Raw genomic sequence first — 22,106 nt, forward strand, 5'->3', positions numbered from 1 at the left:
AAAAAAAAAGAAAGAAAGAAAGAAACACAAGAAAAAGGACACTAAGGAAACGCAAGATCGTTCAGTAGCTCGTAAGCGCTAACATCAAATCTAGACCAATGTATAAAAGAAGTGACGGGTGTAAACGTGGATGTCGACGTTAGCGTCAGGACATGAGAGTTAAGTCGTTCGGAGCAGAGAAGGTCCTGTTGAATCACGCTGGGGTGGCAAAGGCCGAGGAGGAGGGAGCTCCAGATCAAGCCCATCTCCAGCCTGACCCAACTGCCTCCCTTGAATTCAGCACGGATTCCAGAATGCTATTCCTCGTATTTCCATTCCCACTTGCACCTGCAGGACCCCCAGGGACTCTCCCCTGCTGCGCATGCGCCGGAACCAAATACCCATCCGGATTCTGGCGCTGATACTCCTGAATGAGTAAAGACACCGCGGCATTGGGATTGATCCCTTCGCCTGTGTCTGTGATCTTGAGCGCCCACTTCGCATCTTCTTGTGCAAAGCCGAGTTCCCGGACCATCATGTCGATTGCGGCGTCGGCGGGGTCGCGGATTTGAGGCGGTGAGTGTGCGTTGCGCGAGCGGAGGGGTTGGACTGGGGCGATGTAGGGTCTGTACTGCGCGGGTGGCGGTGGTAGCGGAGAGGATTGCGGGTTGTGGTAGAGGGTCTGGGGGTTGTGAGTTGGATTTTGAGGTTGGATGTGAGACTGGATGCTATGCGAGGGTGGGTGCGTGTGGTTGTTTGGTGGCTGGTGCATGGAAGGCGGCGGTGGAGGAGGAATCGAAGGAGGCGGGGGAGGAGGCAACGGCGTGCGATAGTACTGCGGATTCGGGGGGTTACCCGCGAGACGATTCATGATCTCCGCATAGCTCGAGATCGGTCGTTCCTCGGCGTAAGCAATCTCGGCCTTGTTCTGGATTCGGCGGTTGCGGAGTTGTGCAGCGTACGCGGCCTGTCTGCGGCGGTGCGGTTTGCCAATCATACTGCTTGTCGGTGAACCGCTGCTAGAGCGGGAAGATCGCGAGGAGTTCGAGGTAGACTGGGCGAGAGGTGGGGATTTGTGTGGGTTATGGCGCGGTTTGTAGGCCTTTGAGACGGCCTCGCGGAAGAAGAATGAGCGGCTTGGGTCGTGTTCCCATTTTGTGAGGCCCATGCTCTGTGCGCGCTGGAAGATCTCGTCGGCGTTGTCGACTGTTGCGATGGAGCCGAGGGCAAGGACGGCGGAGGGGCCGAGGGTGAGGATGTACGAGGTCCATTCCTCTGCTACTGTTAGGGTTGAGCCTCAAAAGGGAAACAAGTGGATACAACTTACCAAGCACTGCCTGCTCCTTAGCAGCATCCTTCTCCGGACAATCATGACCCTTGAAGATCCCCGCCTTGCGCGCCTCGGCGCACTTTTCATGAATCGGCTGAAGAAGCACCCCAAGACAAGTCCAGATCTCAGTCATATCATAAAGCTGACTCTGCGACAGTCCGCCATGGTTCCCGCGCCCAAACCCCTCCGGAGGCTCAAAGAGCACATTGTTCATACCAAACGGCTCGGTAATCGACATGGCGACAGAAGCGTGCTGATTCTTCGCCATGATACCGCCATTCAACCAATCCAGCTGCCCGACAACATCGCCCTCGCGGCCCTTTCCGCACCCGAAGATCCGGCAGAACGACCAGATGCGCCAGAAGGCGTTGTCGATTTCGCTCGCGCGCGCGTCGTCTAGGCCTGCGAGGCCGCGGATTGTTTCGGGGCGGAGGAATGTCCCGCATCGCGCCAGGATGAGCGACTTGAGTCGGACCAGCGTATACAAGTCTCGGGTGTAGCGGTCGAGGTATAGAGCAGCGTTGTACTCGGGAACAGGTGCGTCAAGGTCAAACAGGACCTGCCACTCGCAGTCCCAGGGCGGGCTCATCTCGCGAAGTTCCCAAGCGGGCGGCGACATGGCAAAGACGGAAGCCTGAATAAGATCGAGCTCATGGAGTTTAAAGACACGATAGAATTGCCGGTTCATCACGGCGAAGTTGAACAGATCTTGTAGCGAGCTGCACTGTCGCAAAATCATGTAGACGACATCATCTGGGATGGAGTCAGGCATCTCGCCAGACGGGACAAACGGGGTCGGCGCCGATACGGGCTCTTTGGCCGGACCGGCGTCGAGCTCGTAAATGACGATCGGGCCCGAGTCCATCTCCATCTCGCAATACGGGCCGACAGGCTGCGATATGTTTTTCGACATCGTGCCCGCGGGCTCGAACGAGAATGTTTTGCGCGGCTTTGGCAGAGGATGCACAATATTTGGTGCAGCAGCAGCACCAGGAGGACTAGTAACCACGGGGACAGGTTTCGAGTGATTGTTCAATAGCACGCCCGACGAGCGCACATCCTTTGTTTGAAGGCGGGGAAGTTTCAAGCGCAGCTCCCGCTCGCTGCTGACGGACGCCGGTCGTTGCGCGCGCAGCGGTGGACTGAGGAACCCAGACGACGCTGCCTGTTTATCGCCATTATTCTTTGCAGCTTCCCTTGCGGCGGCGGCCTCCTGAAGAGCGACCCTGCGCTCGAGGCCCACAGTGACGCTGGAGCCGCTGAGGGAGCGAAAATGCGGGCGATGGTTCTGGCTATGCTGTTTCCTGCCGAAGCCGGGCACGCTGAAAGAGAATACTTTGTGGGGTTTCTTGGCGTGTCTCACCTCCTCATCCGCAGAGGCCTTGCCCGCTTTAAGAATACTCTTGTGCACCTCGAGGGGAGGGATGGGCGCAGGCCGCGTGGCGATCAAGTCCATGTTCCCTCTGCTTACCTGCAGTGGCGCATCGAGACGTGGCAGGGCCTCGTCGTCTTTGTGTTCCACAAGGCCAGCAAGTGCGTTCTCGAGTTCCTCCGCAGCCTGTGACAGGGTTGGTTGGTGGGTACTGCTACCCTCGCCCTGCTTGTGTGCCGGCGGCGACGACTCGGCAGGCTCATCAAAGGTATCTTCATGAATTGTCGCAGGCTGTCTGTTTTTTCGGCGAATGGACAGCGGCGCCATTTGGATCGGGGGTTCGCAGGGGAGCGGTTTGTCCCGCGACTCGACTGCCGATGACGGCGATCGCCTCGACAAAGACATGCTGGACCTCGACCGGTACGCGGAGGCCGAGTCGTCGAACACGCCTGCTCGTGCGGGGGAGATGATGGAGAATGCGTCGGGCGACTTGTATGCGGAGGCGGAGATCTCAGAGCCTAGACTGGTCAGGGACGATCTGCGACTGTAACAGGACGAAGCGTCATCAACAAGTTCGTCCGACCATAGCGAGGACGGGCCTGTTTTCGATTCGGTATCCTCCGAGTCTGAGGAGCTATGGCGCTTGTGACTGTGGCTGGCGATCGAGCTCAAAGAACCAGATCCCCGGTGATTGTTGTTGTGTTGGTGATAGTCGTTGTTGTGTGTACTAACTGGAGAGATGAGCGAGAAATGCGACGATAATTCAGGGAAGAATCGAGTCCATCGAGTCCCTGACCATGATGGTGTCCGCTCGGAAATGGGCGAAACAAATAGGTCATTGTCGTAGATAGAGCGCTCCTTGTCTGGGTATGATTTGCGCTGCATCGCGCGGCCGCTCAATGAAGCTATACTCATCCTCGCTGAAAGCTCAATAGAGCATCGCTCACTGAGACAATGCAGGCTCGATACCAAAATAGCAAAATAGCCTCTAAGCCTCGACCTTTTTTGTCCAAGTCAAAGCAGACTTTGTGATCAATTGCCTTTGACCTTTCCCGCAGCGAAGGGTAGGACAAAGACCGCAGCGCAGCCGGCCTTTCTTAGCAGCACAGTAAACGGGATGGTGTATGTATACAAACCGATCACACAAAGAAGAACAACACTAAGAGTCTTGTGGACAGGGTCTTTCACTTTTTATGAAAAAAAGCTAAAAAGCGACAGAGGCTGAGCATGCTGAGCTGGATCCTGGATCCTCCATTCCTCTAATAATCAGAAAGAAGCAGATTGTCCAGTCCAGACCCAGCGTAATCCAGCGACTGTGTGATGGAAAGCAGCCCCAAGCCCGAATGTCCGATCTTTTTTTCGAAACTGTTGATCCTTGCAGTTTGGCTGTATGTCCGGGTCTCAACTGGCACAGTAATACGCAGTAAATACATCCCATTTCGTAGATTGTCGCTCCTCCATCCATTCCATGTGGTCAGAAGATCAAAAAGACCAAATGCTCCTCCGTATCGACATACATTCCATCTCCCACTCCCCAACACTCAAACTCTCAACACGAACGTCAACCTCTCCCGAGTCTTTTTTTGGATACGGCTCGAAGGTCCCGTCCTGCAGCCAGCTCCCTGCTCCGTGAAGAACCCTCCTATCAGTCACGACGAGACCAAGTGGATCGACATTCGACATTCCGCCGCAGGGCCACGCCCCCGGCGCAGTCTTCACGCATCCTCGTATTACTTACCATTGGCCACCTCGATGATTCACAAATCCAACTAGGCCCAGTCCGGTAAGAATCGAGGCTAATCCTCGTGGCTTAAAACCGTGGAGGGCGCCCAAAATAACCAGCCTGGGGTTAGCGTTGCCAAGTTTGGCCCCAGAAGCTAGAACAGCGCCAGCGCAGCGAGCGCAGCCGGGGCTGTGCCGAGTCAGCCTTTCCTTGATGAGCCAAAACACTAGGATGTGAAAATGTCATAATTAGCAGCGCTACCGCGCACCATGCCTCTGTTGGAAGGAAGGTAATTTTACTCTATCTTATGTGGGATCCCGTTCTGCCCTTCGGGGCGAGTTCCGGATGTGGTTGGGTTTGATACCTCATCGTTGCTGGTACTCAAATGGACGGACAGGGCAGCTTGGGCTTAGTAGGGCTCTACGGGGTATTACTCTTCGACTCTCACTCAGCGGCGCTCGCTCGGTAATTGTATTGATCCGATTGGAATGACTGGACTGGCTTGTGTAGCACAGGTTGTCCGGTGCCCCGGATGACCCCGATATCTCGGTGTTAGATTCGCGACGGGGGAGACAAGGCGGCATAGCTCATCCATGCTGCGTCTGACCTCAGGGATCGTTCTTCTTCGCCCCATACGTATGTATGTACATTCCAACAGGCAATTTGGCCCCTGGGCTATGAGGTAGGGCCATGAGGTGATGTCTTTCGTCATCCGTGCTTCGGTCGCGATAAGCGCGGTCGAGCTACAGCATATGGCCTATGCTGCCATAAGGCTGAGATAAATCCCCCAGACAACACCAAACAGACTTCCAACAAGCAGTCGCTTGTCAGCGGGGACAACGGTAAAGTTCAAAATCGAGACAAAGGGCCACAATTTCAGCCCGGCCAGCATTATGGGCCAAAAGTCCTATTCGCGATAATACAGTCAGCGACGCCAGTAAGTTAGATGTTGCTTGCGTGTTGGTTGAAACAGGATCGAACATCACATCAGCCAAGAAAACCCGTAGAGAAATACGTACATTCTGTATCTGGCCCTTGATGACTTCATAGTCCTGGCCCCGCAACAAACCCATCGTCGCGATGAAGGCGACGGTATTCCATGCTCCGCCGATAACCTGATCGACAATAATTTTCGCCACTGTGTTTCTCACGTTGAGCTTTGGCTTCTTCTTGTTGGTTTTTGCCTTTCCGATCGCTGTCGGTTTGTCATCGATGAAGCTGGGGAAACGGGACTCCAACCGCTCGAGCCAGAGGAACGACAGAGGTGACAGAATCAGCGCGCTCGTTGTAAACTGGAACAGAGCTTGAGAGTCAAGCTCAAATGGTTTCTATGATAATTTTCCGGCGAGAGACTATGCTGGAGTGCGCCTCCACATAGTCTGCGCCGATGCATGTCAGTCACTCCTGTCTACACTGACCCCCAGTGCTCGAGCTACCCCAGAGTAGCTGATCGAACAGATAATCTCGGAAAATTGAAATCAGTGAAACAACGAACCTCTTCGCGATACGAAGTAATGGCCTGTGCGACCACATTAGACCCCGCGCTCATCAGCGTCGCCTGCAAAGTGGCCTTAGCGATCGGAGGCAGCGCCATGACTTGAAAGTAACGCTCCGACGAAACGAAGCTTCGTAATCTTCAGAAATAGATACGAGTGCTTAATGTCGATCTTCCAAAATCTCGTCCTGGTGGCGGGCGTGTTGGAGATGAAGAACGGGAGTGGCTGCGTGGCTAGTCTCAGTCCCTGGATTTGGCGTCAAAAAGCGAGATGGAGAGGGAGATCTGACGGTCGCGACGGGTGGAGTGGATGTTTTAATACGAGTGCGAGATGATGGTCAGTTTGAGACTGGCGTGGCCAGGTTCGAACACGAGGCCTGATCAGTACGCTCATTGGCAACGTTTCGTTTTCTTTTTTTTCTCCCCGCGCCAGTTGGCTACGGCGCGGGCATAACTACTCCGAGGGTACTTGCGCGCTCGACAAAACTATTGCTAACCAACCCCCGGTTTTGCGAATCGGCCATCTTCTGACCTTTATTTGTCAGTCCTATCATCCTACTCTTCAAAATCGGCATGAAATAATCTCAGGTGCATGAAAGGATGAACAAGCGTCAAACCAGGAATACGAAGATCTACAAGCGAGACTCGTATATCCCCACGCAGGGACAGGCCTTGGCCGAATCAAGACTCATCCTGAAGTATATCTTTTCCTGCTCTAATGCGAGTGAAACGATGTAACATCGTGAATAAATTTAGCAGCTGTCAGATGGAGGGGTTACGATCCCAAAATAGCCTGAGAGATCGTGTTGATACTCTCCAATCGTCTCGCTAATCCCCAAGTATACAGGCTTCGAGAGATCAAGATAGCAATCTGGGAGATCGATCGGATGATATAAAGCCAGCCCCCTGAGAACCTTATGCTTCTAATAGATCTCCACTCAGTGTATGCCTTCTACTCGTTGTTATAGTATCTGTATACAGATATATTACCTCAATTTCAGACTCGATCCTGCCTATTTCCCACAATGAATTACCTCGCCCTTCTTTTCGGCCTTCTCACTCTGTCCCTGGCAGCCCCAACCGCAGAGCCCCCAAACACCGACAGCGACATCACTCTTGAGAAGCGCAAATCCGCCCAAAGCTGCAAGATCATCAATGTCGACCACTACGTGAACTGCCGGTACCAGCCCTCGCTCGATGCCGGGGAGATCTTCGGCCTGAAGCGGGGAACCAAGTATGTCTTTGCCTGCAAGGCAAAGGGAGATTGTTATAGTGGGAACTGGTGCGTACCTCTTTTCTTTCTCTTTGGGTTACTAGGTATTGGGGCTCAAAGTGCTGACATGGAGTTCACTATGGTAGCTCCTGGGATCAGATCACGCTTTATGGGACGACTTGCTATGTCAATGGATATTTTACGGATAGCAACTGTTCTAGTGGTGAGTCTGTCCATATTCCTACCATGATCCTATATATGCAGGGCGTATCAGATTATGCATGGTAGTGTATGCTAACTATGTCGCTGTACCTCCAGACAAACTCCCAGCTTGCTAGCACATGTACAGACTACCTTGGCACTCTGTTTACAAATCAATATCTATGTATAACTATAAGTACTAAATATGTATTCCCTTACCTGCTGCAACAAGCAATAGACGTAGACTTGTAATGTCGTCAGCTTGTCTTCTGATTTATAGGCCTCTATCAGTGATAGCAGGCTTTACCTTGCGTTTACACGTATATATACTTTCGAGACGTGAGGTGTGGCCGGCTGGGTAGTCTTAAATAAAGGGACTTAGAGTTCGCTGGCTCAGGTGAGATCTCCTTCTTCGCGTCTTCTAGGCTGATCCCGCTGTGGCTGGCAGTGGTTCAACCTAATAAACAGTCAGTAGTAAGGCTGCATGAAATCCCAAACTCAGATCCTCCAAGATTGAGAATTGAAAGAGGGAAAAGCATCTATTGAACGCAATATTTCGTCCCCATGTGACCAGTCAACCCGCACCAAGTTTGACCAACAATCTTCATCCCTTCCAAGAACAAGTTTCCCTTTCTTGTTTTTCTTCCACAAACAGCGGATCAGCAATGATCAGACGGTTACCGCGCTTGCAGCCGATACCCGATAATTGGACCGAATATGACTTGTGGAGCGCCAATCGAAGTTGCGATGATTATTCGATGCAAGGGGTGAGGGGAGGCCAGGATGGTTGTTTTCGAGTTCGACGAGCGATACATTTTGCGACGCTGGGATAGATGGCCATTGTGCGAAGGATAAATGGATTGCTCAACTATCAGCATCAAGGGACGAATAAGATAGTGTGCTTACGATTTACCGATAATCAGGATCGCTCGATCCCTTCAGCCAGCCAAGCTCAACAATCCGCACCACCTACCCAACACCAACTTCCGTCTCGTTCCTTCACTCCTCGAAGTTCGCAGGGATGCGAGGGGCAAACCGAACTGATCCAAGGATAGTGCCGATCACCAATTGGCCGCGAGAAAGCCGCTCCTTGAGACCAAGCAAGTATGTGGAGGGTCGCCGTTTGATAGTTACGACCCGCTCTGCAGCTGTGCTGATCTGTATGTATGGGGAGACACGCTGCAGTGGGTTTGGTACATAATACATATGCGAGCCAGAGCCACTGGCAGCAAGTCCGTTGGGCGTTATTGGAAAGGAAAGTGACGCATCGCATCTTTTTGGTTGCTCTGTGTTGGGTGAAGACTGGTTTTGTTGGGCTTCACTGTCTGCGGTGTTTTTGTTTCTCACTTTTCCTTCGCCTTTCTCGACAGTTGACGGCGACGGCGAGATGGCGGTGGAATTCGCGCATTACGCGACAATGTCGAGGGATAGGTGAGTGAGTTTTGTTATTGTTGTTGTGGGTTGGGTTGCGCTGCAGCGTGTTTGTTTGTCCAAGCAAGAGGCCTATTGGATGAGACTGACGGTTACCTTCCAACTCGCGCAGGGAAAGTAACCACCTCGACGACGCGAAGGGAGAATTAGAAAAGGAGCTCATCCTAAGCACATCGAACCGACTTGAAGGGAAAACGAGGATACTGCGGGCTTCAGATGTGTTGCTATCCATCGCTGGCAGGTCCATTACGAGCGGTGCGCTTTCTGTTACACATATTATTCCACTGCAGGAGGACCGAGTGACCAGCGATCTAACAAAATTTCGAGGCTAGAGACACGCGACTCACCACCGGCCGTCGAGAACTTTCAAGAGGCGCTACGACTATTTCCGCCGTTTCGTGACGATGACGGCGCAACGCTCGGTGCGCTGGAGGTTAAATGCCCGGATTGCGATGCAGTCTTTTCTTCGGGGTATGCGATACCTATTCTACAGGGAAAGGTTATCTAACGAGGTCCAGAAATGAGCTGAAACAACACTATCTAACGAGATACTGCGCTGGAACGGCTGTTGCGATATATGTGATGACGCGCGACCGGTTTGTCTGTTCCAGGTCGAAGAATAGTACGGAAGCTGATGAACGAAACTGGGCAGATTGATTACAAAGGGCTATCGCATGGAGAAACGCCTAATCCCGCTTGACTCGCGACCGATTCGATTCTTCTGCAGTGCATGCGAGAGGCCTTTTGCCTTGAGTGAGGGTGGTGAGACGATTGAGAGACAAAGAAGTATGACTGTTATCCCCCTTGTTGTACCCTCTGACCGTGTCTAGATACAGCATGCTTTGTAGACTGCACACACTGTAGCTCAAAGTGCAACATCCTGTCAGTCACTTCGACCCCCTCAGTCATGGGATGCCCTAACAGTCTCAGATACGAACCAGTTCTAAATGACCCCCGAGACGACACCAGTTATCGAGACATCCATAAGGAGATACAAAGCGCTACACACAGCCGGAGTCCTAGTCTCGTCCAAAAGAGTTCGATGGCGTCCAAGTTTGCCATGGCTGATATGAACGGCGAGCAATCGCTGGCGCAGAAGGCGAAGAAATTGAGAGATTCGTGGTCGTTTAGAAGTATACCTTCCGTTCCTATGTCTTCAGGACTCGACCCAGGTGACGCGGAAGAGAGCGCTGATTAGATGAAGAAATGTCGCAGGGCGATGAAGAGGAGCTGCTTGCTATCAGCTTTGCTGGATTGTATGACCTGGAACGGAGTACGTATTCCTACTCTCAAGATTGGCTTGGTTATAGATAGAAAGCTAACTTGTGTGTAGCACATGCACCGAACGGGGTCTACCAGCCGCTCTCAGATGCAGGAATGGCTCTTTCAGACGTCAGCCTTTGCTCCGATGGTGCGTTCCTCGAATCTCGGAGCTGTTCTTTAACTAACGAAAACAGTCGGCGGTAGCCCCGTCTTAATCGACAAGACAGATCTCTGCGACGACGAGAGCCAACATCAGCGAAGTGACGGGGCAGACTCGGAAGGCGAGCTCATGGAGAACAACCGGGATTCCCGGTACGAGACGCCACGAGCGTCAAAGAGGCAGTCATTTTTCCAGAAATTATTTGGCCGCAAAGTCACTGGTGATTACTATCTATCTTTTTTCCCGGAAAGAATACGGCTAATTGGCAAGCGTAGGTGCATCACGATCACCATCGCCATCGGGTCGAGGGAAGAAACTGAAGAAACGAGCAAACACAATACGATTCTCCTTTGTCACAAAGTACCGGAGAGGGAGCAGGGCAGCTGGGAATAGTGCAGGGTCGTCAGAGGAGGCTTTCGCAAACCCGGAAACGCATAGCAACAGCATGACGACTGTGCAGGATGCCGAATACCTGGCGCTATTGCGAGGGACGCAGAGCGTCTTCGTCCACCTGCAGTATCTCTCGGGCGGAGCAATCGTACACGATGCCTCTGGACGCCAGCGGATCCTCCAAGTTGATGAGATTGCCCGGTTATTCCTGCAGATGAAGGATGAGCTCACTTCAACGGCTATTTGGTCCCGCGCTCTAACGACGAGACTGCGTGCTGAAGCCTTGCTACGACAGGGAAACCCACAGGGGGCGGTGGTGGAATTCCACGACGCCATGAAGATCCTCGATGATACGCCAGCCCTCGACCTTGAGAAACAGACCCGTGCAGCGATTCTCCACTCGCTAGGCCAAGCATATCGTGATCTCGACCTCGCTGCTGAATCAGAAGCATGCTATCTCGAAGCTCTAGGCCTCTACAAACGCGTCCTTGGCCGCGACCACCCCAAGAACTTTGCTGTCCTCCACGACCTCGGTAGTCTCTGCGAAAAAGACGGCTACGCCACCGAAGCAGCAGCCTTGTACGAGCGCTCATTCGCAGGCCGATTGAAGACGCTCGGGCACAACGCTCCAGAAACCCTGAGCAGCATGCAAGACCTCGCCTCGCTAAAAGTCCTGCTAGGCGACCGCGAGGCCGCCCTGCTACTCCTCGAAAAGGCCGTCCCTGCGCTCGACACTGTCTTCGGAATCCAGCACGCCACAACCTTAAATGCTATGAACAAACTTTCCCTGTTGTATCAGAAGCTCGGCCTGAAGAAGGAATCCCGCGCGATCTGCGGCCGCACGATTCCGCATTGTCGTACCGTTTTTGGGCTCGCGAACCCTGTAACCCGCGACGCTGTTGTGCGCTACATCCAGAGTTCCGAGAATTTTGACTTTTCGCCCGATATCGTGGATATCATCGATGCGTACCAGCGCTCCCGCGACGCAGACTGCCTCCGCGTTATCCACCGACTCGGGCGGTCATATATGGACGTTGGTCTGAACCGCGACGCCGCAACCCTTTTCGAAGGTCTCGTTGAGGACTTTCTGCAGGTCAAGGGACCCGAAGCTCCCGAGACTTTCGATGCTCTGAGCGCACTGTGTGTATCCAGGGAGCATCTTGATGATATGGACAAGGCGATTCTAGCGTACAAGCAGCTTGTGCATATGGCCAGTCGGACGCCGGAGGGCCACCACTCAAGGAAGAGGATTGAATACGCTGAGAAACGCATCGCGGAGCTCAACCGAAGACGGGATATCTTGAATTCAGAGAGGAGAGAATGGGGCCTTGACGAGGCTAGAGCCTGCGAGGGTTGTGGAACACTCACGACCGCGCTCTGCAGCAGTGAGTTTCTACCTGGCTTCTCTATACAAATGAAGGGATGCGAACTAACAAACCAAGCCTGCAACATAACCCCCTTCTGCACGGACACCTGCCGCACATCCTCCTTCACAATCCACAAACACCAATGCATCCCCTCCGTAACCCTCCGCCAGTCGAAGTCTCTCGCCGTGAAACCGAAATGCCCTCCCACAGCGCGCGAGACCGCCCTGTCCAGAATCATCCAGTCCGAAGGACTCGTCAGTGGTATGGGCACGAGTATGAGCATGGGTATGAAGAACATAACCCTAACAACCAGCTACACATTCTACCTGGACCCGAGGAATTTCACGACGTTCCGGATGAAGCTCAAGAAGGACGTAAATACCGTCGTGCTGTTTTCGGCGGATGCGGATGTTGAGTTTCGGGTTGTTAGTACTGGGGGAAGGAAAGCGGCTTCAGCGTCGAGGCCCAGTTCGAAGGGGGTAGGGAGGCTGTCGATTTCGAGGCCGACGACGGCGTCGAGATCCAAACAAGCGCCGGCTGTACAGCAGCAACATACGCATACCCAGGCTGAGACCAAGACAGCCGAGCTCGGACAATCATGGCTCTCGCCGCAGTCCCAAGACTTTATCTGCTACACGCCTCTCGCGCGTCCTAAAAACCCAGGAACTCAGACGCAGCATACACGCTCAGCGCAGAAGCCCTCACCACCTTCAACCACAACGCCGCAGGCTACGAGATTGGACCCATTCCCCTTCGGACCACGGCCGGATACGATCTTGACAACCGAACCCTCCGCATCCATAACCACACAACCCCAATCCCAGCTAGACGGCGAAGCCACAAAAGAAAGCCAAAAAGAAAAATACCTCTTCATCAAGCCTGGAAAAGAAATGCACCGCGCCCTTGTTGAGAAACGCGCTGCTGTGCGTGCTATGCCTTCCGCTACCGATACCAGTCCCAGTTTCGGTACACAAGAAGAGACGAACGGGCGAGAAACAAACGGCAGTGGCGTTGTCAATACCATCCCCAGCAAGGAGCTTATCGAGTACGCACAGGGTCTTCTACTTACGGGGTATCTGGGTGAAGTTGTCGTTTACGTTTTTGAGTGGGTGTGGAAGTGAATTGGTTTTGGATAGGGTTGTTGGTTGGATTCCAACCCATGCATCCCATGCATGGGATGAAAGAGGTGGAGGTTCTCCGTGGAAGGCTGCTTTGATAAGGGAAGACAGCCCGGGTGAGATGAGACATAATGGTGCGTTGATCCGAATTGTTTTCACGTCGTTAGGATGCCGATGGGGGGATAGGAAGCTGTGCTTCCGGAAGATCTCGTTAGTATGAGCATTTATGTAGTTAGCAGAATACCATAGTTAGATAGTTCTTAATGCACCCTGAATATAAGCGATACTCCTATGCTCCTAGCCATCAATATAGATCAACAGGCTCCTTATCTAAGGTGAGCAGAGTTCTCCCCGAGAAAAAGGTTCTCCTCACTTGTTTATTCGTCTATACCTATATCAACAGAAGCGTCTATAATGCCATACCTCCTAAACATCTCAACAACATCCGAATGCCGTCTAGCAGCCCACATGGCATTGCGCCCAAACTCCGGCACCGACTCGAGCCCCAGATTCCCAGCATCAAGCAGGATTCGCAGCATCTGCACTTTGCCCATTCTCGCCGCGACAAGTAGCGCGTCCTGCCGGGCATCGGCGCCAATCTCGTCGCAGGCAACCAGCCGCTCGAACATCGCGTCTTGCGCCGCTATAACTGCGTTCGTAAGTAGCGAGATGTTGTCACCCTCGTCGCCGAGGCGCGCATCAAGCGGGATCCCCCTCTTCGAAAAGAAGTAGTCAAATAGCGCGGCGCTGCCCCTGCTCACGGCGAAGAGTAGGCAGGTGTGGTAGGTAGCCATACGTTCTGCCTCGCTGATAACTCGACCTTTCTCCACGAGGATATTGACGATATCCGTCCTGCCGAATATCGTTGCTAAAACAAGCGGGCTATCAAGGGGATTAGACGCTGTGATGACAGTTTCGGGCTGCGCCAAGAGGAACTCGATGACCTCGATGTTCTTGCTACACACGGCGTGGTATATCGTGCTCCTCCTAGACGCGCCCAGCCCACCACCACCCGTCCTACACGCCCCCGGTATCGCGGCGAGATACTTCACAAGATCCAGCTTCCCCGCTGACGCCGCGACGTCAAGCGGTGTCATACCAGGGTACGCCCTTGTGGTGTCTTGGTTCGAGAGCGGTTGAGACAGGTAGGCCTGGACGGTGACAAGCAAGTATGCCCTGCCGCCCATCCGCGCTAGGAAGAGTTGTACGAGAGGGATACTCCCGATCCGAGCAGCCCAGTGGATTGGGCAATCGCCTTCGGCATTTGGCGCATCGGGGCGGTCCACGTCGCCGTGCGCATCCCATCTCGCGAGCAGGAACTTTACGGCGTCCATGTGTTCGCCGTGAATCGCTAGAATGAGTGGGCCGAGGAAAGTGTCGACGAGGCGCGGCGGTGGATTGAAGCGGTTTCGTGAGAGAAGCAGCTTGAGCATGGGAACGTCGCCTTCCTGTGCGGCGCCGAGGACAGCGAGCGCGTGCGACTCGGACTGCTGGAATGTGAGCTGATATAAGATTCCGTGGACGCCCCGGACACGGCCGGCGAGGAAGTCTAGGTAGAAGGAGCGGAAACCGCGATAGACGACGGTGGTGATGGCGCGGCTATACTGTGCGCGACTGCGCTCGATTAAATTCACGTCCTCTGGGACGACATTGCTTTGCGCTTTGGCTAATACGGCTTCCTGGACGGCTCTGGTGATGGCAAGAACCATCAGTTTGCCGTCGGCGGTGTCCTCGGTACGGACAAGGTGGAGGAGATTCAGCTTCGTAGCTGCTGGGAAGTGTAAACAGCCGAAGGTATTGATGGGGAAGCGAGATATTTCCTGTTGGATGCAGGCGTTGAATTTGCCTGAACCGTTGTGTTAGTGATGCTGCTGGTGATGCTAAGGGACGGACTGGGACATACGGCAGACACGTCTCAACGCGATAAACCCGCTCATGTGAGTGATGTTCCAGACATCGTCTAGAACGGCGCAGACTATGCGTTGGGAGAGCTCGGTTGGTAGGTGTTCAAGTCGTGCCATGGTGAGTCCAGGTCAACCGTAGATCTACTGCTTCCCCAAAGCTCGACAGAGAAGAAAAGAAACGCAAATGATAAGTCGAGCCCGGAAAGGCGAGTCCGTCCCACGATGGGACAGTATCTATATCTATCTGTTTCCGAATCTCGGCTGTGTGGTCCATACTATCCAGAGTGGGCCCTCCGCAGTCTGGATCCAGGGTTCAGGGACTGCCTCCACTCGCAACAGGCACCACTGCTCGTGTCCGACGTTGCCTGGCGAGTGCTCGTGGCTCGGACTGTTCAAGGGAATTGGGGTGCTCCAAATATCTTCATCGGTTTACAGGAAAAACTCTATCATCCCGATTGGCTCTATATACAATGTAGGACTAAGAAGAAGAAGAAAAAATGCATCGCCTGTACTGGCTGGCTATGCGCTCTAATACAAATATCAAGAAACAGACGTCACATCGTAAGCATACCACACCAGACCAGCCCTAGCTGAGTGGGGTAGAATGGAAAGTATGGTATGCATATGCTTTTTCTTTCTAAAATGAGAGGTCATCAAGACTCCTCATCATCAGACTTCGCACTCTCATCACTCTCCCATCCTTCAGCTTCCAGGGAGCGGCCTTGAATACCGAAGCTGAGGAAGAAGCCGATAAGCGAGACAGCGGCAAAGACACCGAACGGGATTGCCTCGCCTTTTGGCTGAATACGGGCTGCAAGGGAGAAGAGGCTTCCGGAGAGAAAGGGACCGGCTGCGCGGCCGGCGGCGGAGAGGGTTTGGGCGAGGCCGTTGAGGGCGCCGAGAACAGCGTGGTCAGGAGCGGAGTTTGTGATCTAGATAGTTAGAAGTTGTACGGAAGTATGATGGGTGGATTTTTGGTTGGCTTACCAAGAGAAGCGCGCTGGTGAGTCCACCGACTGCAGCGACTGTCTTGACCAGCAGGACGGCACACAACTCCACCGCCATAAGGGCTGTTTTTCCGGTTACGCCGCTCTTTTTGGCGTCGTTGCCCTTGTACCCGATAAAGGGCATGAGGATGAAGGCAATGACGAAGCCGAATAAGCCGGCTCGGTAGGACCATCGGTTTCCCATCTTATTTCTCAGCTGGCCAAATATGCAGATCTGAAATATGATGGTTACGACGCCGGAGAAACCTTGTGCAAGGCCGATTTCGGACGGCGTAAGACCACGTCCGATAGGTGGTGCCGCTTGGGAGAATATTGGGAACAGAGCGTTGAATGCGATATTGCACAGTGCAAAGATGAGATATGTGAGGAGCAGTAGGATCGTATCTCGGTTGAGCAGTTCATTTCGTGTCAAGGATTCGTGGCCATGGGGTACATCCGATACTTCTGAAGCCGAATCCAGATCGCTGTCATGATCGCCGTCTTCCGAATGTTCTCGAATCAAGCGGTAGGGGAGATGGTCTCCAGGTCGCACGCTCCGCGGCCGCGGTGCATTGCTAGTAATCTGCCAAAGCCAGGCGAATAGGTCCCGAATCTTTCTGCCAAACTTGGGCAGTGTTTCGGCATCCTCTAGGCTCTCTTCAAGGAAGAACAGAGATATAGCAAAGTCAATGAGTAGAAGTGCAGCGGATAGCAAGTTCGGCGCAAGATACGGATATGGGTTCGGCTCGCTTTTGTTGAACGGATTTCGTCGTATCACTAACAGACCACCAAGAAGAGGGCCGGTGATGCCGCCGACGCCATAGAGCACAGGTAGGTAGGTGAAAGCTTTCGACTGATTGCTCTTGTCAGTAATCTCACCAAGGCAGGTAGACACCAGGCCCTGATTTCCATTGACGACACCCATCAAGGCCTGCACTGCGACAGCCTGGTACAGGGTAGTACAGAAACCGAATGCGACAAAACACACCGCGGTCAGCACCGTGCCCAGCAAAATAACAGGTTTCCGTCCAATCCGGTCAGACAGCCAGCCCCAAAAGTAATTGGTCACCAGCTGTGCTACCGCAAATGCCGTCCCAATCATGCCAACGTATACGCCAACCATACCGGGCTTCACCTCAGGGAACGAAGACGCCATGTCCGGAAGGTAAGGGCTGATCGAGTTGAAGGCCGTCTGCTCGCACAATGCGATCATCGCGAGCACCATCATCTGCTTCTTAGGCAAAGGTGACTGCGACACCGATTCGTCGGGAGAGTCATGCTGATGTTGCCGCGGTTCCTCGCCAGACGAGATGGACTGTCCGGAGTTTGGCCGGCCGCGGGATTTTGGTGGGGGTGTGTCGAAGGTGTGGTAGTGTAGAGTGGAAGAGCGACGCCGGGGGAGGGGCTCCCGGTCGGGCGTCTTCATTTTGGGTCTAGTTTATATATAGCGCGTAAATGAGTGTGGTTGATATCGATGATTATGCTTGATTCTCGAATGATGAATGCGGCCCGGCTGCTTCGCGGATGGTGCGGCGAATAAAGGTAGATCGGGTGAGGATTCGGTGATGTCAATGGGTGATGGCAGTATCGCGTGCAACTCGCATGGTCGTTCTTGATAAGATCTGGCCAATCTCGAAGTTCGCAAGGAGGAGTAGCTTGGTCAACGGAGTTGGAAAGAGATGATGGCACGCGAGCTGCTGGATTCGGCCTTGATTCCGATCGCCAAAATTGAGGCTGGCGATGATGTAAGCGCTGCGTCCGGGTCACGTGGAGTCGAAACAACTGGGATCACGATGGCCTTGGAAGGATAGGACTGTAGAGGAGCTGGTAGTTAGAATAATGAGATTGTTCTGATTGGGAATAGATACATGTGCAATTTGAGTGGCCGAGATGAGGCTCTCGAGCCACCTGCGAATTGGAAACAAAGAACCCCGGATGATGTCATTTTCAACTACTCTCCCGGGGTAATTACTCTGGAGTCTGGCTGCCCTGGATTTCTCGTCGAGCCATGCTGGTAGAATATGAGACAATAATGAAGAAGCAAGCCCAAGAAGCCCTTGCATGCTCTAGCTCCTCGCAAGCCCAATCACTGTTCGGTGCCTGACAACTGGCAGGTGGCATGCAGATCGCACTTCTATGCTAAGAAACTCAAAAGACAAGATGCAGATAAGCTAAGATAGCAACAAATCATTCAGATCATTTCATTAGCAGATTGACTGCCCATGGAACACTCAATCCTCTCAAGTCACCATAATGCTGGCCGACTCCCAAGAAAACGATGGGGATTCCTGTCGCATGCACCATGCTCACAAGAGTACCAACCATATCGCCCACTGTATCGCACTTGCTGATGATAAACCCGTCAAGGTTTCTCCCGGTGCCAAAGGCTTGGTTGAAATTGCGCGCCTGCATCACACTGTCTGTACCAACGAGAGCCTCGCCGACCATGAAGATCTTGTCTGGCTTGGCGAATTTGGCGAATTTCTCCAGGGAGGACATGAGGCGCTGGTCATTGTGACGTCGACCGGCGGTGTCGATGAGGACAACGTCGAACTTGTTGGCTGCGCCATACTCAACAGCATCCTTGGCGACATTTGCGGCGTCCTTGCCGTAACCCTTCTCGTATAGCTCGACCTCGCCGACGCTCTCGCGAGCGGCAAGCTCTTTCAGATTTCGAACATGAACACGAAGCTGTTCGACGGCACCGGATCTAAAGGTGTCGCATGCTGCAATCAAGACACGGTAGTTGTTCTGCAGGAGGAAGTAGCAGATCTTGCCCAGGTTCGTTGATTTACCGACACCGTTGACTCCGACAATCGAGATCACGTATGGCCGTGTTGTAGCCTGCTTGCTCTTCGGGTTGGTGACAGTGTCAATCTCGTGTAGCAGATCAAGGGAGGAGGTAGGTGTGAGAATCTTCCGGAGAGAGGACTCCGTTGCCGCCTTCAACGAAGCGTCCACGCTCTGGAAGTTGCCCGTCTTCTTTCCGACGAGCTCCTGCTTTACTCCTTCACACAACCGAACAGCAGCTTCGCGCGCAATGTTCTTCTTCAGCAAATGGTCCTCCATGGCCTTTAGAGGCTTTTCCAAATCCGCTTCTGTGAGAACTTTGCCACCGACAATGTTCCGCAGCAGCCCGCCGATCGCGCTGAAGCCTGAGCCCACGAGACTGGACGGCGTGGAGGACTTGACCTTTTCGCTATCTGCGTTCTCCAGGATAGAGTGGACTTCATCTCCCAAGTCCTTTAGGACGAATTGGCCCTTTCCAGTACGGCGACCCCAGGAGTCTTCCGACACGGCTTCTACTGCTGGCGCTGAGGTTTCTTCTGACCCCGCGGGCGCAGAATAATCGAGGACCGTTCCGTCATCCTCATCCGCGAGACCATCAGCATCCCATTTCCTCCCCTTCTTTCCACCCTTTGGGGTCTTTCCTTTCCGAGCCTTCTCGTCACCGGAAGAGGTGGTTGCGCTAGCGCTCGCGGCTTTGCGAGCACGGCGGGAGGCCCGACCACCTGGTCCAGCCTTGCCGGTGATGATATGGCCCGAGGTAGGTGTAGATGTTCTAGAAATTTCTGGAGTTTGGGGCGGCGAACCTTCATCAGAGGTCACCGCGCCGAGCGCAGCTTGAGGCTGCGCTGTAAATACTTAGTATATACGTATCGAACGAGGTGAATATCGCGCATACCTTTCAAAAGCCCAGGCACGGGTGGTGGTGGAGGACCTCCATTATCAGATGAGGCCAACGGGTCTTTTCTTGCTTCTGCATCTCCTGCGGCCTCGGAGGAAACTAGCCCGGCACTGGCATTGTCCTCAAGCTCACGCACCTGTTGGTCAAAATACTTGTCGAAGGGGTATTCGACAATCCTGGCCCGTTCGCTCTTGAGCTGGTTCTTGTAAAGGTCGATAAAGATGGTAGAGATGTTATCCAGAAGTTTATCGATCCATCCGAGATGTAGAAGCGATTGGTAAACGGCCTGCTGAACTGTGAGCATGCAATAGCAACAGACTGAGTGAGAATAGGCCGAGTGACACGAACCACAAAGATCAGATTGAAATCTTTAGATCTCCTCCACTTCAGGGTGTATTTCTCCTTCTTGAAGATCGGCGAGGCACCAGTCGCAGTGTTCTGAAGTTGCGCCTTTTCCTCAATGAAGACGTCGTTGATCAAGCTGTTGACGACGTGGGAGCCGACCGATGCGTACGACTTGGACCATAGGACCACGCCCGACGTAGTTAATATCTCGAAAGCCTCAAGCATCTTGAAGGATGTATTGTAAGAAGTGCTGCTGTTGTCGCGAGCTTGATCGGAGTGGGGAATTCTTGTGGGCGGCGAAGATCCAAGTCAGCTCCGGCGGGCAGGAAATTCGCCTTGAGCCTTCAGCCACGTAGAGTAAACACCTCCAACCTCCCACCGTCCAGGCTACTCTACCTACCATCCAACCTCGACACGCTCTTTTCGACCTCGAACCTACCTTCCCTTCGACCAATCTTCACATTCTGATACTATGTATCGCCAGTCGTTCGCACCTCCTCCTGCACACTCACCTCCGCTCCACCACCCTGTCCCCCAGCATGTCTCGACCGTCCCGATGATGCGCTCCCCTCCTCCCCCGACATCTCAACAGCCGCAGTCAGCAGGCTATGGCAATCCATATCAGCCGGCCCCCGCTCAGGGTGGCAGTGGGACTTATGCTCCTGGATTCGGCGGCTTCATCAACGACCCCACGGCACAGATGGGACTTCATATGGGCAAGACTGCGATGGCAGCTGGCCAGGAGTACATGGAACAGAATGTAAGAGAGTTGACGAAGCAACAATTTGTCTTCCAGCTAATTGTTTCCCGACTCACAGTTCAACCGATATGTCTCCATCCCGGCTTTGAAACACTACTTCAACGTCTCCAATTCCTACGTGATCAATAAACTGGGCCTTGTGCTCTTCCCCTGGCGACACAAGCCCTGGTCTCGCCAACAGGCACGTCTCACAACCGCCTCCACCGGTCCTGATGGTCAGATATCGCAACAGCAGTATTCGTCGATGTTTTTGCCTCCGCGAGATGATCTCAACTCACCCGACATGTACATCCCTGTGATGGCGCTCGTCACCTACATTCTGCTCTCCTCCATGTTGGCAGGCTTCCGCGGAAACTTTCACCCCGAGCTCCTCGGAGCGACCACTACCACAGCCATCGCAGTCATATTGTTCGAGATCGTCTGCCTCAAGCTAGCCATGTACATCCTTAGCATCAACAATGACTCCCAACTGCTCGATCTCGTGGCCTACTCTGGCTACAAATTCGTTGGTATTATCATTACCCTGCTTGCTTCTGAAGTCTTGACGCCCGGACGTGGAACCAGTGGCTGGATTGGGTGGGTAGTTTTCATCTACACATTCCTCGCGAACGCTTTTTTCCTGGTACATACCCATAGCTCTCCATCAAGAAGTCAATACTAACCTAGCTCGCAGCTCCGCTCTCTCAAATACGTTCTTCTCCCCGACTCAACAAGCGACTCGTCCATGCGCACCGGGTCAATGCACACCGTGGCCCGCTCCCAGCGCAACCGCCGCACCCAGTTCCTGTTCGTCTACTCCTACGTCATCCAGTTCATCTTCATGTGGGTTCTGAGCCGTGAGGGGCCAGTGACGGGTGTCCTGAGCAGCGGAGCTTCGTCATAAGCTTTTTGCTGCCGTGGAATGCACATAATGATATACACGGACTTCATGAAAAACAGATCAGCATAATGTAGATTCTTCCGATGATTGCTCATGGCGGTTATCTTCGTGCGCTATGTACAAGTTAAATAAATATAATAAGTATTTGTCCCAAACAACCGTCAGCTGGCTGTGCTCGGGTATCAAGTTCCTTGGGAGCCGAGACCCACCGACCAACACGGCCAATTTGTACTACTTGAAAGGAGTAGATGGGGCAAGACAGACTATTATTGTATCCTGGTCAATTGGCAATGTGCTGTACGTTATGGTAACAAATTAAAAGTCTTACTAATACTATTTGACTGGTCATAAGAAAAAGTGAAGACCGCAGTTAGGGTTATGAGACTCAAATATATAGATATAGCCAACATATGTCAACATGTATGAAAGTGAGCATCCAACCCTTTTTTCATCCTTTATCATCAAAAAAACATATCTTCTATGCTCTCCTATGGTCACTTT

General features: G+C 53.1%; 9 protein-coding genes across 9 annotated transcripts; 3 read left to right on the forward strand and 6 right to left on the reverse strand.

Moving 5' to 3' along the window:
* Positions 1-25: 25 nt before the first annotated feature.
* Positions 26-3,949, reverse strand: BJX68DRAFT_147822 (uncharacterized protein). Its single transcript, XM_071036620.1, has 2 exons — positions 1,307-3,949; positions 26-1,254 (listed from the first exon to the last, which is right to left on the reverse strand). The coding sequence occupies exons 1-2, from the start codon at positions 3,594-3,596 to the stop codon at positions 236-238; spliced, it is 3,309 nt and encodes a 1,102-aa protein (XP_070896282.1). The 5' UTR covers positions 3,597-3,949; the 3' UTR covers positions 26-235.
* A 705-nt stretch (positions 3,950-4,654) lies between these two features.
* Positions 4,655-6,292, reverse strand: BJX68DRAFT_242868 (Mpv17/PMP22 family protein). Its single transcript, XM_071041061.1, has 3 exons — positions 5,900-6,292; positions 5,424-5,732; positions 4,655-5,311 (listed from the first exon to the last, which is right to left on the reverse strand). The coding sequence occupies exons 1-3, from the start codon at positions 5,996-5,998 to the stop codon at positions 5,162-5,164; spliced, it is 558 nt and encodes a 185-aa protein (XP_070896283.1). The 5' UTR covers positions 5,999-6,292; the 3' UTR covers positions 4,655-5,161.
* A 120-nt stretch (positions 6,293-6,412) lies between these two features.
* On the forward strand, positions 6,413-7,473 carry BJX68DRAFT_242870 (putative MBL2-like secreted peptide). Its single transcript, XM_071041062.1, has 3 exons — positions 6,413-7,181; positions 7,259-7,335; positions 7,431-7,473. The coding sequence occupies exons 1-3, from the start codon at positions 6,925-6,927 to the stop codon at positions 7,448-7,450; spliced, it is 354 nt and encodes a 117-aa protein (XP_070896284.1). The 5' UTR covers positions 6,413-6,924; the 3' UTR covers positions 7,451-7,473.
* A 408-nt stretch (positions 7,474-7,881) lies between these two features.
* On the reverse strand, positions 7,882-8,719 carry BJX68DRAFT_242871 (uncharacterized protein). Its single transcript, XM_071041063.1, has 2 exons — positions 8,227-8,719; positions 7,882-8,173 (listed from the first exon to the last, which is right to left on the reverse strand). The coding sequence occupies exon 1, from the start codon at positions 8,584-8,586 to the stop codon at positions 8,266-8,268; it is 321 nt and encodes a 106-aa protein (XP_070896285.1). The 5' UTR covers positions 8,587-8,719; the 3' UTR covers positions 7,882-8,173; positions 8,227-8,265.
* On the forward strand, positions 8,701-13,313 carry BJX68DRAFT_277729 (tetratricopeptide repeat protein; the record flags this gene model as incomplete). The annotated part of the gene is made up of 12 exons (XM_071048381.1): positions 8,701-8,744; positions 8,857-8,999; positions 9,077-9,215; positions 9,263-9,340; positions 9,397-9,530; positions 9,575-9,626; positions 9,675-9,877; positions 9,949-10,017; positions 10,078-10,155; positions 10,235-10,387; positions 10,443-11,942; positions 12,000-13,313. The coding sequence occupies 12 exons, from the start codon at positions 8,701-8,703 to the stop codon at positions 13,043-13,045; spliced, it is 3,639 nt and encodes a 1,212-aa protein (XP_070896286.1). The 3' UTR covers positions 13,046-13,313.
* A 106-nt stretch (positions 13,314-13,419) lies between these two features.
* BJX68DRAFT_269593 (ankyrin repeat-containing domain protein) lies at positions 13,420-15,063 on the reverse strand (the record flags this gene model as incomplete). Its single annotated transcript, XM_071046387.1, has 2 exons — positions 13,420-14,888; positions 14,946-15,063. 2 exons carry the CDS (start codon positions 15,061-15,063, stop codon positions 13,420-13,422), a joined length of 1,587 nt encoding a protein of 528 aa, XP_070896287.1.
* Positions 15,064-15,599: 536 nt separating this feature from the next.
* On the reverse strand, positions 15,600-17,358 carry BJX68DRAFT_257078 (MFS transporter; the record flags this gene model as incomplete). The annotated part of the gene is made up of 2 exons (XM_071043279.1): positions 15,600-15,878; positions 15,934-17,358. The coding sequence occupies 2 exons, from the start codon at positions 17,356-17,358 to the stop codon at positions 15,600-15,602; spliced, it is 1,704 nt and encodes a 567-aa protein (XP_070896288.1).
* Positions 17,359-17,707: 349 nt separating this feature from the next.
* Positions 17,708-20,255, reverse strand: BJX68DRAFT_242876 (signal recognition particle receptor subunit alpha; the record flags this gene model as incomplete). Its single annotated transcript, XM_071041064.1, has 3 exons — positions 19,969-20,255; positions 19,618-19,906; positions 17,708-19,567 (listed from the first exon to the last, which is right to left on the reverse strand). Coding segments are annotated over exons 1-3 (1,945 nt in total), but the record flags the coding sequence as incomplete, so codon positions are not given.
* Positions 20,256-20,318: 63 nt separating this feature from the next.
* Positions 20,319-21,760, forward strand: BJX68DRAFT_242877 (protein transporter YIF1). The gene is made up of 3 exons (XM_071041065.1): positions 20,319-20,725; positions 20,784-21,347; positions 21,399-21,760. The coding sequence occupies exons 1-3, from the start codon at positions 20,438-20,440 to the stop codon at positions 21,606-21,608; spliced, it is 1,062 nt and encodes a 353-aa protein (XP_070896290.1). The 5' UTR covers positions 20,319-20,437; the 3' UTR covers positions 21,609-21,760.
* The last annotated feature ends 346 nt before the right edge of the window (positions 21,761-22,106 follow it).

Source organism: Aspergillus pseudodeflectus (assembly GCF_044049435.1).
Source record: "Aspergillus pseudodeflectus strain CBS 756.74 chromosome Unknown BJX68scaffold_40, whole genome shotgun sequence".
In the NCBI taxonomy this organism is placed as follows: domain Eukaryota; kingdom Fungi; phylum Ascomycota; class Eurotiomycetes; order Eurotiales; family Aspergillaceae; genus Aspergillus; species Aspergillus pseudodeflectus.